Genomic DNA, 16,033 nt, shown 5'->3' on the forward strand with positions numbered 1-16,033 from the left:
ATAATCTCTTATCCTACTCAAAGATTCTCTGAATTCCAATGTTTTATCCAACTTTGAGACCTATGGAAAATAATAGTTATTTGAACACACAGTTCTTAAGAATTTGATCATTTCTCAGTCTCCTACACCGTATTGTTAGGTCCAAGAAGACAGCAATCATCTTTCTGGTTCACCCTTGAATCCCCAGTGCCTTGCAGAGCCTGACAGAGAAGGTGCTCAAATGACTGTTACATAATTAAGTCATCTGTTCCCCTCACTTGATCCTTTACTGGTTCTGTGGACTCGCTTTAGGTTTATCCAAAATATCTCACTGAATGTACGGCTCTCATTGTTAAAAAGACCGAACTTACACTGACCTGGAGTCAGCTTCCTTATAGCTTCTGTGGGTTGAACGATAGCACAGGAGGGATGTTAGGGTGGGGGCAAAGACGTGGGGTGGTGAGATGACTGCTGAACAGCCTTCCATCACTACTGAAGAACCAGTAACGTCTACCAGAGCAACCTCCACAGAGGTAACCACGGAGCACAGAAGCTGAACAAATGTACTACTTCTATAATCAGAAAGTAAGTGGGTGGAAAATGAACAGTGAACAACTATAGTTGCCCTTTTATTCCCACAGATGTTATCCTTTAAGGTGGTTCACAAACCCCTAACCATTAGTTGCCCTCTTCTGGGTTTATTCCAGTTTGTCACAATTTCTCTTAAATTTTCTCTTGGCCCCTTACCAAGGGCAGAGCAATGAACAAGTCAGTGCATGAATTTGTCCATTTAAAAGTTTCCAACAGACTTAACATACTCAGGTCTAGAAAGCACTTACTTTGTAGAGTTACTATAATGGACAACTCAGCTCTAGATAGGATAAAAGGGTCGTGTTTTCAACACACATACCTGTCCAAGCTGTGATGTCTGTCCCTGAAGAGAGATTTGTGAACATGATTCCTTAGATCCTCCTGGCTGTATGATTGAAACTCAAGCTCTCACTTTCGTCTGTAGTGATGTGCCCTCCCTTATTTTCAGTTACTATTAATCCGCCTTAAACTGCCATTCTGAACTTGGCAAAAACAGAGCCTACTCTCCCTTTGATCCCAATTTCCTAATCGCTGCCCTCACTGCCCATATGCTAGTGAAAAGGCAAGAGAAGTTTACACTGCTTTTGTGTACATCTCATGAAATTAGGAATACCTACAACAATAGACGTTTGGTAATCTAGCCTTTGTAGAGGCCTGGCCTCTCAGTTACACTAATAAAACTTTACCGATTCCTCACGTCCAGTGACTTAAAGCATTTTCTATAGCCAGGCACAGTGCTGGATAATATCACTTGCCTTCCTCGACTCAACTTCCCTCACCCTTCTAAGACCAGCTTAGCTGACACAAATACAAATTTCAGGCAGCAAAGATGTGGCCATTTTAATCTCATTTTAAAAACTACAACAACCAATCTTAAGTAAGGTAGTCGCTGATCAGGTGCAAGCTGATAAAATACTGAGGTCTTCTTCAACCACCCCCTCGGCAACCTGAAAGTAGTTCTCTGCAATACTACTGTCAAATGACCAGAGGGGTATTGAAAATAAATCTTAAACTGTCTTTTACAATTTTTTGTTCACGAGCTGGAAACACCTACTTCCAAAATACCCACTATTTTAAAACCTTCTGTATTCAAACTTGGTTCACATCTGCTGGCAATGATTTTTAAATCCTAATTTTGTCCTGTACATAGTAAAGGTTTCTGTTAACCAAATGTCTAATCTGTTCCCTAATGCGAATGTTCAATTCTTGAAGTCTAGAAGGCCCTCTCTTCCTTCATGAGTACACAGGACAGATGCACATATAGACTTTAAAACTCAATCCCAAATTCTTTCACAAGATGTTAACATGATTACAATCACATAACCCAAACTTCTTCAGGGAACATTTTTCAGAACTAATCTCCCAAATTATCCAAGACAAAGTCCTGGGTTCCATGCATACGTTTCTTGAAATGACGACTTGTAAATTTCAACCATTACACAGTTGTGGGAAACAAGCTCACGTTTGTGACGTCTTAAAACTGTGCAAGTGCTTTGACACCTGCCCCTCCCCCCATATTTAGTCTCTTTAAAATGACAGGAAAACACCAACCAATCACAGGTTTAATGGGTTTAATAAGTTTACCCCTTCAGTTCCTATTTGCAGCACCCAATATTCCTTTGAAATACCAGACAGACCCAGCAGTGGCCAACAATAAAGTTCAGACCTCCAGAGTTTAAAAGTTCAGGTTCTCTGAGCATTCTGTGTTGCAGTGGCACTTGTCCAAAATTGGTACCTCCCTATAGCTGGGGGAGCTTTAAATGTACCAGTGAAAAAAGCTTTTTCCCCTTCAAGGGGAAGAAAGAAAACCACTCCTCAAAACCCAGCAGATCTGGCTGTGAGGTCTTTCCTCCTGTCCCATCTCTTCAGGCTTGTTTTTCCTGCAGTGGAGCAAGAGACCAAATCTAGCCTGAGTTACAAGAAACAAGACAGTGATGGCTATAACGGGAGTGACCAGGAGCAGCAGAGTCTCCTTTACTTCCCACGTCCAATATATGTGCTTCACAGAAAAACCAAAACAACAGGTCCACAAAATACAACAACTAGAATTACAAAAATCCATTCATCCAAGGGCGGTGGAAGGCAGGAAGGGGAGGTGGGAGGATAAATGGCACAGGGAGAAAAAGTATTCAACTCAGTCCAGGCACGGGGGCTGGCAAATGCTAGAAAAGAGCTGCAGAAAAACCTGTGGTCCTTTCAGACTCACCGGTGTTTAAAATCCATACTGGTGTCAGGACGATTCTGCCTTACGTGCACCAGAGACAAAAATCCGATTCCTCAGAGAGAAGGGAATATGCACAGGGCCCTTGGCAGAGTGGGTCCTGCCTTCCCTGGTCAGGGAGGTGAACAAGAAAAAGAGCTGACGCGGCATCCTTCCAATCCCACCCATCCCCTCTGGGTGGCAGGCGACTCAGTGGCCCTCAGCAGCCTTCAGTTTGGCAGGAGATGGGTGTGGTGAGGGGAACTTCTCTGCAGAAGTTGAACTACTCAGGGCAGACTGCAGGTAGACCGTCTTGTGGAAGAGTCTGTTGCTTAAGAAAACCACCAAGGAGAAGAGGCGCAATTGGAAAAGGCTAAAAGGCAAAAGAGACCCAACCTGTTAGACGCCCCCAGTTGAGCAAAATTGTTTTAATTATTTGACAACTTACTTGACTACTTTCAATTTAAAATGATACAGGGGAAAACAAGACACCAGAAATTTGATCAAGCAAGTACAGAGGTTAGCACACAGATTAAACAGGCAGCAACTAAAGAATGCACTGGGTCCTGTCAGGAGTGCAGTAGTGTCACCATTTGCAGTGTCGGGGCTTAGAGGAAGTAAAGTTCTATTTTAGATTAATTTTGATTCAAGAAGTACCTTTCTAGGGTACAAGCTTCAAGCTATGTCTGAAGATATCATATGCTATGTGTATTTCATTTTCAGGAGAGCTTCAAGAGAATGTTAGTTACGTTAAGATACACACTTAGCATTTACTGGATAGCAAGAACATGCAAGAACCCAAAGCAGATTGGAAATTTCTGATAAGTGTATCCTCAATGACTTAACCAAAATTGATCAAAAGATTAGGCTTTTCTCTGAAGTGATAAAACTTTCAGAGTGCTAGTGTTACTGAAGATTCATTTTAAAATACTTTGTTTTACTGTCATTATCAATAAACTCCTGTAGCCAGACACATGGCCCACTATTTTTAAAAAGTTGGCCATTCTTACAAAATGAGCTCAACTACAGGTGTAAGTTCCTTATTCGGTGAACTGTTACATTTTAAGAATATGTATAATAGCAGCAATTTCTGAAACACATATGTGCACATATGCATGGGGAAAATTTTGGGATACATCCCAGAAGTGTTTCTCTCATTGAACTGTATATTAATAGTTTCCTGCAATGTAAGGTTATTTTTTAAAAACCTTAACAAAAATGTCTCATTCACATAATTGCAGTGTTATGGCCCCAACACTTTAGACCAAAAAAACTTAACACATTTTAGCTAATACTGGCTAATACTTACTATGCTTTGCCAGGGGTCTTTGCTTCATTGGCGCTGATAATGAATAAAGGAAAGAGGATAGAGAATAGGCAGCCACTGTTTTAAAAAAAAAAAAAGAAAAGAAATAATTAGTCACCTTCAAAACATCCATGACTTTGAAGACATTAGAAGCCCAAAGTTCTTTGCCTCCAGTGCTAAATATCATGGCTTGATGGACCCTTCATGTATCAAACACATCTTTTAAAAAAAAAAAAAAAGGATTTTTCTAAGCGCTGGCTATGTTTAACATTGTTCCAGGAAGCAAAACAGAAGAAAGAATATGGCATATGTGATCATGCAGACTATATTTTAATGCTGAGAATTCCCTGGCGGTCCAGTGGTTAGGACTCCATGCTTCCACTGCTGGGGGCACGGGTTCGATCCCTGGTTGGGGAACTAAGTATGCCGCAAAATGGGGCAAAAAAAAAAAAAAAAATGCTAACTGACAAATGTCTATGACTATCTGTCAGGGAGAAAAAATCCTACAGACCTCCTGATGGCCAAGCAAGAATGCGGAATGCCTAGCACAGAACCAGGCATACAGAAGGTGTTCCCTACACGGAGTACTTTTACCAGTCCCCTTCAAGTCCCTACAGTCAAATTACCTGACAATGTAGGAGGACTGCATTGCTGTGAGGAAAGCCAAGGGCAGACCAAATCCAAAGTAGTAAGGCCAATTCCTTTCTATGTTTGACAATCGTTGGTGCATTTCAATTCCTAAAACAAGGAGCCAATACAATTAGGCTGCATATTTCCTTTTAGTCAAATGACTAAATATGGTAGACAGTTTATTTGAGGTTTGAGTTGTAGGTACAGACCTGCCATTTAGAATACAACTGAAGCATATAAAAGAATTGTCCAAATCTGATAAAGCTTCTATGCGAAGCTTTTACAATTGAACAATCACAGTTTCAAAGCTGGCAGGCTAAGTGAATTCTGAATTACAACACCAGAACCCTTTGTCAGTATTAGTCTTGAACAAAGCAAGAATCAAAACAAGGCAGCTATCCTCTAGGAATCAATTAACCCCTTTCAACCAACCACACCCAAATATGCCAAGGACTTTCAAAATATCCCCCCAAAATAATCTGTATGCACCAACGTCAAATTGATTTCTCTAATTCAAAATAATTTGTGCTCATTTATGCCACCTTATGGCTGTCAGAGCTACGTGGCATTAAGCTCCATAAGGAGGATGCTACACTGCTACATTCCCCAGCAACAAAGTTAAGGGTTAACCCCCCGAGCCAAATGTAAGTCCCCTCTTGCCAAAAAGGCTGCTTCATTCCAAAGACGGTTTGCCAAGGGCCTAAGTATTGAAGAATTTAAGAAGTCTACTTAGCAGCACCATTTCCAAATTGGGCCTCCAAGTTGAGTTTCTTTAGACAGGCTTACCTTTATTGAACCAACGATATTCGAAGCAGTATAGTGAGTAGAGAAGAGACATATGCAGGAGACTAACCAGCTGACCAACAAGATGGATGGGAAAGAGACTCACAAACATCCCCTGAAGAACAAGTATGGAAAATCTTAATTCCAAACCTTCAGAGACCTGACACTGTTCACCTGCCACTCTGAGTCATCACTCTCTACCTAGATAGCCTGATAGGTGCTTCTCAAGTTTCTAAATAGCAGGAGAGTGAAGAATGCTCAGGGTGGCAGGGGGGAGCAGGCAAATTCATGTTTCTTTACCATTTTATGATTTTAAGTCTCTAGTTTCTGTGAAAAAATGATTTACAAATCATTGCCTCCCATAAACATATCTGTTGAGTATAAATGTGACACCCTATCTCTGTGAAGCTCCCTCTAGTGAATCTCCTTTTCTTAATCTGCTCCATGTGCCCAGAAGGCCAGTCTCACCTGGAGGAGGAAAAGAGCCTGCAGCAAAAGGTTGAAGAGCATGTCAGCAATTATTTTGCTGACACTAGGGAATGGGTGAGGCTTCCTCCCTGATACCTCGAAGGCCAGGTCAGCTATATCCTGTAAGAGAGAAAGGAGCTCACCAAAACATTAATTAAATGGCCTCAATATCCAGCCCCAAAGCTAAGGCGACTGATCTGCCATGAGACCTGCCAGGGGAGAAAAGCCCCTGGATATCTGGCCATGAGATGCTCTGGAGACCTGAGAGGATAATTCCATTTTACAAGAGCACAGAGATCACCCACTGGCTGCTTGACCAAGAAAAGTTAAGGCGGTGAAATCGCTCCCTACAAGGCCACTAACTTCGCAGGCTGAAACCTGCCATCTGGCGATCCATTATGCCATAAAACCCAGACTCCATTCTGCCGTGGACCTACCTGAAACCAAATTGCATTCACAACTTTGCTAAGCACAAACAGGGGGAGCACCCAAAGAGCACTGAAAATTGACGTGAGGAAAAACTCGAGCCACGACCAAACATCCCCATGTAGTGACGGATCACCTAAGGAAGGCGGAAAGGCTTATTAGTTTAACTGGAGAAATGGAAAACCAGAAGACCAAATATGCAACCCCTACTCCACACACATACATCTCTGTTTCCTGCCAGCGCATCACTGCACCTATTTCAGAGAGTCTTATTCTTCACAGACACACCAAATTCTGGCCACAACTCCAATTCAGAGTAGCCACGGAGATGTGCTGCCTACCTTGAGACAAACCTGCTTACCGGGTGGTGACGGATACATCAGTGAGCAGCAGTACACTGTATGCAGGAAACCACCCCGGTTCAAATCCCAGCTATGCCACTTACTAATGGTTTAACCTGGGTAGCCAATTTCCATTTCCTCATCTATAAAATGCTATCTGTAACAATACCCAAAGGGTTGTTGAGAGATTTGAGTTAAAAACATCTAAAGCTGCAGGTACAGAGGAAGTATTCAACAGACTGAGGGAGACACAGGGAAACACCTCCCACCTCGGCAATGGACATACTTACCAATAATTTGGGCCGTTACTGACTGAAGCACGGGAATAAACACTCGATAAAACAAAAGGAGACTGAACTAAAGGAGAGAGGAAATAAGGTAAACATTAAAAGCCCTTCTTTAAAACAGGAGTTCCAAGTTTCAGTGTAATTATTTTCCAGATGTAAAGTGCCTTTTACAAATTAGGAGCCCTGAAGTGGCACCAAAATTGGACTCAGTTGTATTTCCCAATTCTCCAGCTGAGGAGTACAAACCTGACACTGCCTATGAAAACAGTAAAACTTCTGGGGGACTAGAAGAACATTTCAATTAGTAGTCATGCCAAACTACAGGCATATACTAAGTACACAGTCATATTTTATTAATTAAAGCTAACACCTAAAAACATCTGTGAAATGTTTAGATTAACAAGTTGAATTATACTGAATTTCCAGTCCAAGAAAATACTTAACTATTTGTTCCTCAAAGTACTCAAATTTCACTTAAGCCTGTGTTGGTTCTCAGTCAGCTGTAGGCAACCTTCTGGTATGAGTTTCAATAGTAATCAATTCGAGGACATTGCTATGACCAGACAAAGGGAGAACCTTGCCCATACCCATCTCTTTCCCCTCTGAGCCCCCACAGTTGCTCTTAACCAAAATGTCCAGACAATGTCACAAGAAATTGTTACCTATTAACATTAAAACTTGTGAATAAGTCATTTAAGAAAAAAGTGTATATTCAGGGCTATCTATTCCTGACATTTACATACAAGTTTTCTCTGAGTGGGAATAAAATGAGTGAAGGTGCACAGAATCCTCAGTCATGGCCTTAAGCATGTATTAGCAGGTGAAAGCTACCTGTCTCAGTTTCAAGAAGACAGTTGAGAACCATAAACACCAAAATAATCTGAATAAAGATGCTTATAAGGCACCTGGAATTTGACAAAAAAGAACTTACCCAGAATACTCCACCATTCCAAGCGCAGCACTGAAAAATTCTACTAACAATACGTGGTTCACTGGAAAAGACCACATGTATTTAGCTTAAAAGGCATACAGGCTATTTCCATAGTGTCATTCAGTAGCTCTCCTTTTTAATATCTTTTGTTGGCATATTATTTTTCCAGCACCTATTGTTCTCCCAATGTTCTCTCCTAATGTCAATAAGAAAAGGCTAAAAATATTTCAAGAGAAGCAGTTTTTCTTAAAAAAACAAACACACAAAAATCTATCTTTTCTAAAATCCAAGACTGGAGACTAGTAGAGGATGTCTGAGGTTCTTCTATCAAAATCCACACAGGCACTCCTAGAAGTGTCCACCAATCCAAGTAATTTTTTTATGGTTTTCTATTCACCATCCTGATTTCTTTTAAACACCACGACATTTTGAACAAGGATTACTGCTAGACACCAGTTTAATTCAATGTGAGGGGAGTGGGGGGAAATCACCTGTAACTTTTTTGGGGGAGAAAGTACAGAAGACAAATAATGGGGTATTGAAACTCCAAGTCACTATGTAGTGTCTGAATTCTATACTAAGTTTAATCACTTCCTAAAGTGCCCACAGAAGGGAATCCAGATGTTTTCTGACATCAGCCTCCACTCCTTACCTCTCTTGCTTCCTCTCTATACTCTGGGCTCTCCTCTGAGCCAGGACACTGCTTGCCCTTCTTCGACGCTGCTCCTCTCTCTTTTGTTGAATTCGAGCATCTAGCTTTGAGATGGTACAAATTCCCCAGATGGAGTCTTTGATTCCCTATACACAAGAGTATTATTTTTAAAGAGGGAAGATTTTGGATCAGAAGACTTTCCAAAGTTATATACAGGAAAGTGATGAAATAACAGTGGAAATCATGGTACTTAGTTTGCTACAAAGCTTAGGGGACCCTTGATATTTTTCTATTTTGAAATAATTCCCAATTTACAGAAGAGCTACAAGAACGGAGAACTCCCTAATACCCTTTCTCAGGATTCACCAGCTATTTTGCCACATTGTTATTTATTCTTGTTTATATATATATACACATTTTTTTAGATCATTTGAGTAGGTTGCTGTGTCATGTCTCTTTACTTTTAATTGTCCAGTGTATATTTCTTAAGAACAATATTGTTCTTAGGAAATATATATAGTTATCTATTAAAGAAATTAAATATTGAAATAGTTTAATCTACAGTCCATATTCCAATTTCCCCATTTGTCTCAGTAATGCCCTCTATAGCATTTTTACCCCTCAAGTATCAGACATCAGTTCAGAATCACATGTTGCATTTAGCTCTCATATCTCTTGAGTCTCCTTTAATCAGGAACAGCTCCTTAGCGTGTCTTCCTTTATGAAGTATACAGGTCAGTTATTTTACGGGATGCCCTCAATTTAGGTTTGTGTTCTCATGATTAGGTCCCAGGTTACATATTTTTGGCAGGAATATCACATAAGTGATGGTGTGCCCTTCCAGGTATTACATCCAGAGGCATGTGATGTCTGTCTCACCTTGCTGGTGATGTCAATTTTACATATTCAGTCAAGGTGTTATCCAGCTCCACTGTATGGCTGCAAATTTTTCTCCTTGCAACTAATAAGTAATCTGTGGGCAGACATTTCTGAGACCAGGCAAATATCCTGCTCATCAAGTCCTCTCCCCTAGATTTAGCATCAATTAACAATTCTTGCCCAAACCAATCTTGAATAACATGGTTGCAAAATAGTGGTTTTCTACTCCCTCTAACACTTACCGATACTATAAAGCCAAGTTATTGCCCTCCTCTCTACTCTTCCAATATCAATCTAATGTCTACAAGTATGATCTACATCCTGTACTAAACTAGCAATACTAGGGTAGATTAAACACTGGTCTCAAGAAAAGAGCAGGGCTGGACCAAGGCTAATGGAAGACACAAAGAAATAATCACTGTAAAAGTGTGAAAAGCCGTAGGATAAGAGCACGCCACATAAGACAGAAACAACATTGTAGTGTAGCTGGAGGAGAATGTCTTTAAACAGTGGATGCTGAGGAAGAGGGTTGTTAAGTCTATAAGTCACTGATGGGGGCACTTGCCAATGACTGGAAGAGCCCCAATGGCAGAAAGGTTACTGTTATTACTACAAACATCAGAACTGCCTATTACCCAGTTCAAAGGACTGCACTCATTCATCCACCCACTCCCATATTGAGCATCTTCAATGAGCTGGACAACATGTGGAAATGCTCAGGAAGCTTATAACTCAGCAGGAAAAGTACACAAGTAAACCAAAAGAAAAAAATAAAGAAATAAAAATTTATAGTTTAGTAAGTACCACAACAGATTTATGTCCAAAGTAGAGTGGGAAGGACTAGGGTATTCAACTTCATCAAGAAGCAGAAAAAAGGGGACTTCCCCGGTGGTCCAGTGGTTAAGACTCCGCACTTCCAATGCAGGGGGCGCGGGTTCGATCCCTGGTCAGGGAACTAAGGTCCCACATGCCATGCAGCCAAAAAAAAAAAAAAAAGCAACAGCAGAAAAAGGCATTCTGGAAGCAATGGCCAACCTGGATTTAAGAATGGCATTTTCACCTATTGTTATGAGCAAAAACAAGTTTTAGAGAAAAGTGTCAGGATACAGAGAAATGGACAAGTTTATGAAGTACCTGCCGAGAGGCGCATAAATGGGCAGCATGCACCTGGTCTTTTATCTATGAGTAATGTTTAATCTCGTTTTGCTTTTTAACTTCTAAATCTTCTACAAACAGTTTAAAATTAAGATAGTCAAGTTCAAATGGCTTAGGGCCTAGTATGTGCTAGGATGTTGACAGCATGCCCACCTCTGAGATACTTACAGTCTAGTGGGGCAGACAGACACACAAAGTTCACGTTGTATAACTGATCCAGGGTTGGAATTTTATCGCACAAAAGGATGTGAGGTATTAAAAGAAGATCACATGAATCCTGCTTGGCCCTTCTAAGATAGTCCTTCAATTCCCCTCTTTGATTCAAAGATAATAAACTTTTAAACACTCCCACTCCCCTTCAGAACTGGCCTCTCTCCTGCTCCTGGGAATAGAGCTACAGGGGCTACAACTAGGGCATTAGACCTCAGACAGCCACTATAATGGAATGTTAGGCTACTGATCATGTGCGTGACTACATCCTAAACAGATCTCTATAGGACATTTTTCTAGAACATCATCATCTCCGCCTTGTAGAATGGGAGAATAAGACAGGTCCTATAATGTAGATCCGGACAAAGTAGTTTAGGTAATAGCACTGTACCAATGTTCACTGCTTGGTCTTCAACAATATTACATACGATGTTAACATTAGGAGAACCTGGTGAAGGATATAGGGGAGTTCTCTGTACAGCCCTGCAACTCTAAAATTATTCCAAAATAAAGTTTAGGGAATTCCCTGGCAGTGCAGTGGTTAGGACTCCACGCTCTCACTGCCAAGGGCCGGGTTCAATCCCTGGTCGGGGAACTAGATCCCACAAGCCATGCGGCATGGCCAAAAATATATATATATTGATAAATAAAGTTTATCAAAAAAAAAAAAAAGAGGGTCCGGGGCCAAGCTGAACAGGGTTTCAATACTACAGACACTCACTAGACAGTTCTCCCAAGCTTTTGCGAGATGCAGGATAATCCCTCTCCCTCGAGTAGTGTGGATTAGAATGAAAACTGGTAGGTGAAGAATCCAACAAATATAATAAAAATTTCAAAAATACCTAAAGGATTTTCTTTTCTAGTCAGTTCCTGCAGCAAAAGGGTCAAAAGATGGCTTGATGTACTCACCCTGGCAAGGTCCTGCAGAAAGGTTTTGACACTGTCAGCCATCTCTTCACCGCCCCAACTATCAACTACACAAAGGAGAGAGAAGTGTCCCCAAATGTCTCATCATGAAGCACCTGGAAACAGAGGGAGCATAAGCGGGGAAAAATATTTATCTTTAGGTTACTTCATGTACATTTCTACATGATGACGTTTTCCACATACTTCTCTAATAGGATTGCAGTAGATTCTAGCACTTAGGTAGATACTAGCACAGTTAACTAAGTGAGGTTATACCTGTAACTACTGAAAAACCTGAAATCAATCAATGTTTAAATCACTTACCACCCTTTCACTTTTACATGGACTAGTAATCTCTTCTCTGGGCCTTGATGTCTCTAACTATCCCTCCTACACGTCCCAAGTACTTTTGAGATTTGACATCATGAGATGGGTGATAATTACACTTCAATATCCTCCTAAGCAATATTTGTGCTTGATGTTACTTGAATACAAATACAGGAGCAAAATGAAAGTTCTAACAAAAATTACTAAATACGCACTTCATACACAGGGCCCTCCAGCACACAGATAAGTTCAAAGTATGATGTGAAATTTCCCACCAAGACCCCCAAATATGCCTTCCCTGTTTTCCAACTTTAAATGTATACATATATGTACAATTTTAACAAGCATGCAGGAAACAATGAATTTTAAACTAGGCCAAAAAAAGGTTAAGTCCAAGTGTATAAACATTCTTTAACACACTACAGCTTTCCCATTTCATTTATTTCTTAGGTGCATGAGAAATCTAGCTTCATAAAATAATAACTTGAAAGTTCACGTGTATAAGTATTTTTAAAATACTACGCTCCCACGTAATGTCTAAGGTGAATGGAAAACCCATTTTCAAAAAGTTAATTAAGGACTTGGGATTTTAAAATTCTCAAACCTGACTAAACCCATCTAGGGTATTCTTAATTTAAGAGATAGACCAGAATGACAATCTCACAGGCAGCTTCTATACACCTCGAATTTCAAAACATAAGTACACTTTCCCTAATGACCACTTCACCAAACTGTACCTTATTGACCCAACTGGACTACTGCTACCCAGAACAGGAAGAGCAGGGAATACAGCAGAGGGAAGGCAACTTGCACAACACTGTATGTACCATCTTCTCCTTGGGTCAAATCCTACACAGATGCACTCAATTCAGGTAGAGAAGTTTCTAGGGTAAGAAACTTTTGTTAATGCTCCCACTTAAAAACAAACAAAAAACACCTGAGTGATAGGATACTCAATGACAGGTGAATAGTTAATGCTCAATGATGATACGTAAGACACTAGTTTCTAAAGGTTATCATAGATTCACTTTTAACCATCTACTTCCTTATCTATGAATTAAGAGTATTAAAATGTTTCATAGGTTTTGAGTACAAAGTGCAGTAACATGAAAATAAAAACTTCACTTCTACATAAACATAATCCCACTACAGAATGAGCTAGTCTGGGAGTTTAAGGAAGCCGATTACTTAGTCTGGGTTTCTCACAAGGTGCTGACACAGCTGGAAGCATGCGGGTCCTAATCCAAGGAGAGGAGCTGTGTTACCTGAACCATGGCCATTAACAACTGGCTTCTGCAAGTACCAAGTGGCAGGTTACCTACTGACCAACAGTGGCCTGTGAAGGACAAGTCACTTCAATTTTATATGCAAATCCTATTTGAATTATCCGGAATATCCAGAAATATGATCCGGTTTGACGAAAAGCTCAGGCATGGAGAAAAGCAACCTGCCACGATTTGAGACCAGAGACTGTATAACACGGAGGGAACCCTCCAACTGTGGTGGACGTAAGTGAGATGCATCTGGTTCACAGCATTTCACAGACGGAGGAACTGAATCTCCGAAGTTAAATGGCTTGCCCAAGATTACAGCACGTGAAGGCTACAGCGAACTTCAAAACCCCGGTGTCTGAACCCTCAGTCGGGGCTTTTTACTCAAGCTTTGCGATGAGGATTTTTGTTTAACCAGAGCACCCCATGGACAAAATGTCTCGTAAGCCTGTAAATACAACTGGCCATTAAGTTCCTAAACAGTCATGAGAACTTATTAAGCATCTACTGAGGCACGGTCCTGTACTTTCATTTCTAAGTCACTAAACCCAGAAACCCAAGTCCGGAAAGCAGGAGGCTGTCACATGCCACTCCAGTTTCACTAAAGGTAAGCATCCTCACATCCCACCGGGCTCCCCGGATGCTCAGAGCCCACAGGTCCCTTCGGACCCGTTTCCCCCCAGCTCCTTGGCAAACCCGACTGGAAGCTGGTCTCCCTCCGCAACCACAGCCGTGCACGAGGCGCGGGGCACGCTCACATCCCGTCACGCGGGGAGCTAAAGACAGCCGCGCCGCACCTGGGCAGAGGCTCGCCCGCGACTGCGGGCTGCGTCCCGCGCCCCGCGCCCCGGCCCTGCCCCGCCGCCGCAGCACCTTCCCGCCAGGCGTCCCCGCGCGCAGCCCCCGCCCGCACCTCCCAACCCCGCGCTCGGGCCCTGCTGCCCTCACACGCCCTCGCCGCCCCAGCCACCGGGGCCCCTGCCGCGCACGCAGGCTGCGCGGCGCCAGGGCCTGGCTCGGCAGAACTGCACCTACCCGGCAGCTTTGCCCCCGCGGCTCCGGCTCCGGCCCGGCCCCTGGCCCACAGCTGGCCCGCTCGGCTCCTCCACGCCCCTCCGCACCCCTCCGCGCCCGGCTACCCGCTCCCGCCAGGGCGCTCCCAGGGCCGGGGCCGCTGCGCCCACACTGGGCATGCCCGGGCCGCACGGGGCCGCTGGGAAGTCGGGCGGGCGCAGAGTCCAGCCGCCTGGGCGGAGGGGGCGGGGCCGCGTGGCGACTGAGCCTGGGAAATGCAGTCCATCTTCTGGGCCCACCCGCGCCGCTTCCGGCGATGCCGTACTTCCGGATCCCGTGTCGTGTTCTTTGCTCTCTCCCATTTACTTCTGCAGGGTTGCTTGTCTTTCTATTATGAAGCCTAACAGCAGAACAATAAAATGCAGAAGTATCTTGGTGTCTTTGGTTGGAGACTTCAGTAACCAAAGGGTACTAAGAAATGATGGGTTTAAATCAAGGTCACTTAACGATTAAGGATAAAATGTCTAAGAATAGGTCAAGCTGCCATGCAATTCGGCTGTATTAGGCGTGTTCTCTGACAGCAAAGTATTGTCTGAGATTAAAACGATCAAGTAAATAGAAATGAAACTGTTTTCATCTCTGTCCTCAGCAGCCCGTCTCTACCCCAGGGACGGCAATTTCTTGGCATCGAACCATCAAGACTGACATATAACCTTTTTCTCCCCTATTCCCAGCCTCTTATATCTCTCACTCCCCATTTTTCCTCTTTTTTCCACTTCCTATTTTCCTTCACCTCTAGGTGTGCTTAGAGCTGCTCCGCTTAGGCCACCTATAAAATCAGATTTTTACAACTGGAAGCTCTTTAGTATAACCTTACATAGTGTGAGCCCAGGTATCAACTGACTTACTCAAGGTCAGTGGCAGAACAACTACCCAGACCTCCTGACTCTCCTCTAGTTAGTTCAGTGGGCTGGGGGGTGGGGTCGTTGACCTCTTCTACCCTGCCCAACTTCCAGCCCCATTCCAGAACAGACGAGTTCCCTACTCTGAGCCTGTGGAAACTACCTTCTCTTTCAGGAAGAGGGTCACGAAGTCGAAACGAACACGATGGGAGAAGAGAACTAAGCATTCAGAGTAGCAGAAGCCCTGAAATAAAAGGTCCAACCTGGGATTTATATATGTAAACTCCTTTGGAGAGGGGACCTCTTTCTTATTTATTTTAGCCTTGGCAATAATCTCATTTTCACTGAGACCAGATCTATGAATACCCACTCGTTTCCTTTTCTTATAAATCTATTGCTTGATTTACTCCACGATTAAAATCATCACAAAGAGGAGACATTCCTAAACTTCCTTTGTGCCCCATATGAGTAAATATCTTCAACTATTTATTATAAGGAACTACATAGAAAAGATTTTTATTTCTTTTGGAATTTTGATTAAAATAAGCAGTTTGCTGAGGCTTAGATATCTTATTATAAAGAGGCTAAGTGGTTTAATGATAAACTGATTATTGTAATTATTAATTACAATAGCAGCAATTCCTCCAAACTCTATCGTTTCTCAAAAGTGTGAATTTAGGGGACTTCCCTGGTGGTCCAGTGGTTAAGAATTTGCCTTCCAGTGCAGGGTACATAGGCTCGGTCCCTGTTCAGGGAACTAAGATCTCACATGCCA

General features: G+C 42.4%; 1 protein-coding gene across 1 annotated transcript; it reads right to left on the reverse strand.

Moving 5' to 3' along the window:
• Positions 1 to 2,618: 2,618 nt before the first annotated feature.
• EI24 (EI24 autophagy associated transmembrane protein) lies at positions 2,619 to 14,548 on the reverse strand. The gene is made up of 11 exons (XM_081241248.1): positions 14,378 to 14,548; positions 11,748 to 11,860; positions 8,595 to 8,740; positions 7,943 to 8,003; positions 7,015 to 7,081; positions 6,395 to 6,519; positions 5,958 to 6,077; positions 5,493 to 5,604; positions 4,703 to 4,814; positions 4,080 to 4,154; positions 2,619 to 3,143 (listed from the first exon to the last, which is right to left on the reverse strand). Exons 2-11 carry the CDS (start codon positions 11,787 to 11,789, stop codon positions 2,981 to 2,983), a joined length of 1,023 nt encoding a protein of 340 aa, XP_081097374.1. The 5' UTR covers positions 11,790 to 11,860; positions 14,378 to 14,548; the 3' UTR covers positions 2,619 to 2,980.
• Between the last annotated feature and the right edge of the window lie 1,485 nt (positions 14,549 to 16,033).

This window comes from Mesoplodon bidens (genome assembly GCF_964165515.1).
Source record: "Mesoplodon bidens genome assembly, chromosome: 7".
Taxonomy (NCBI): domain Eukaryota; kingdom Metazoa; phylum Chordata; class Mammalia; order Artiodactyla; family Ziphiidae; genus Mesoplodon; species Mesoplodon bidens.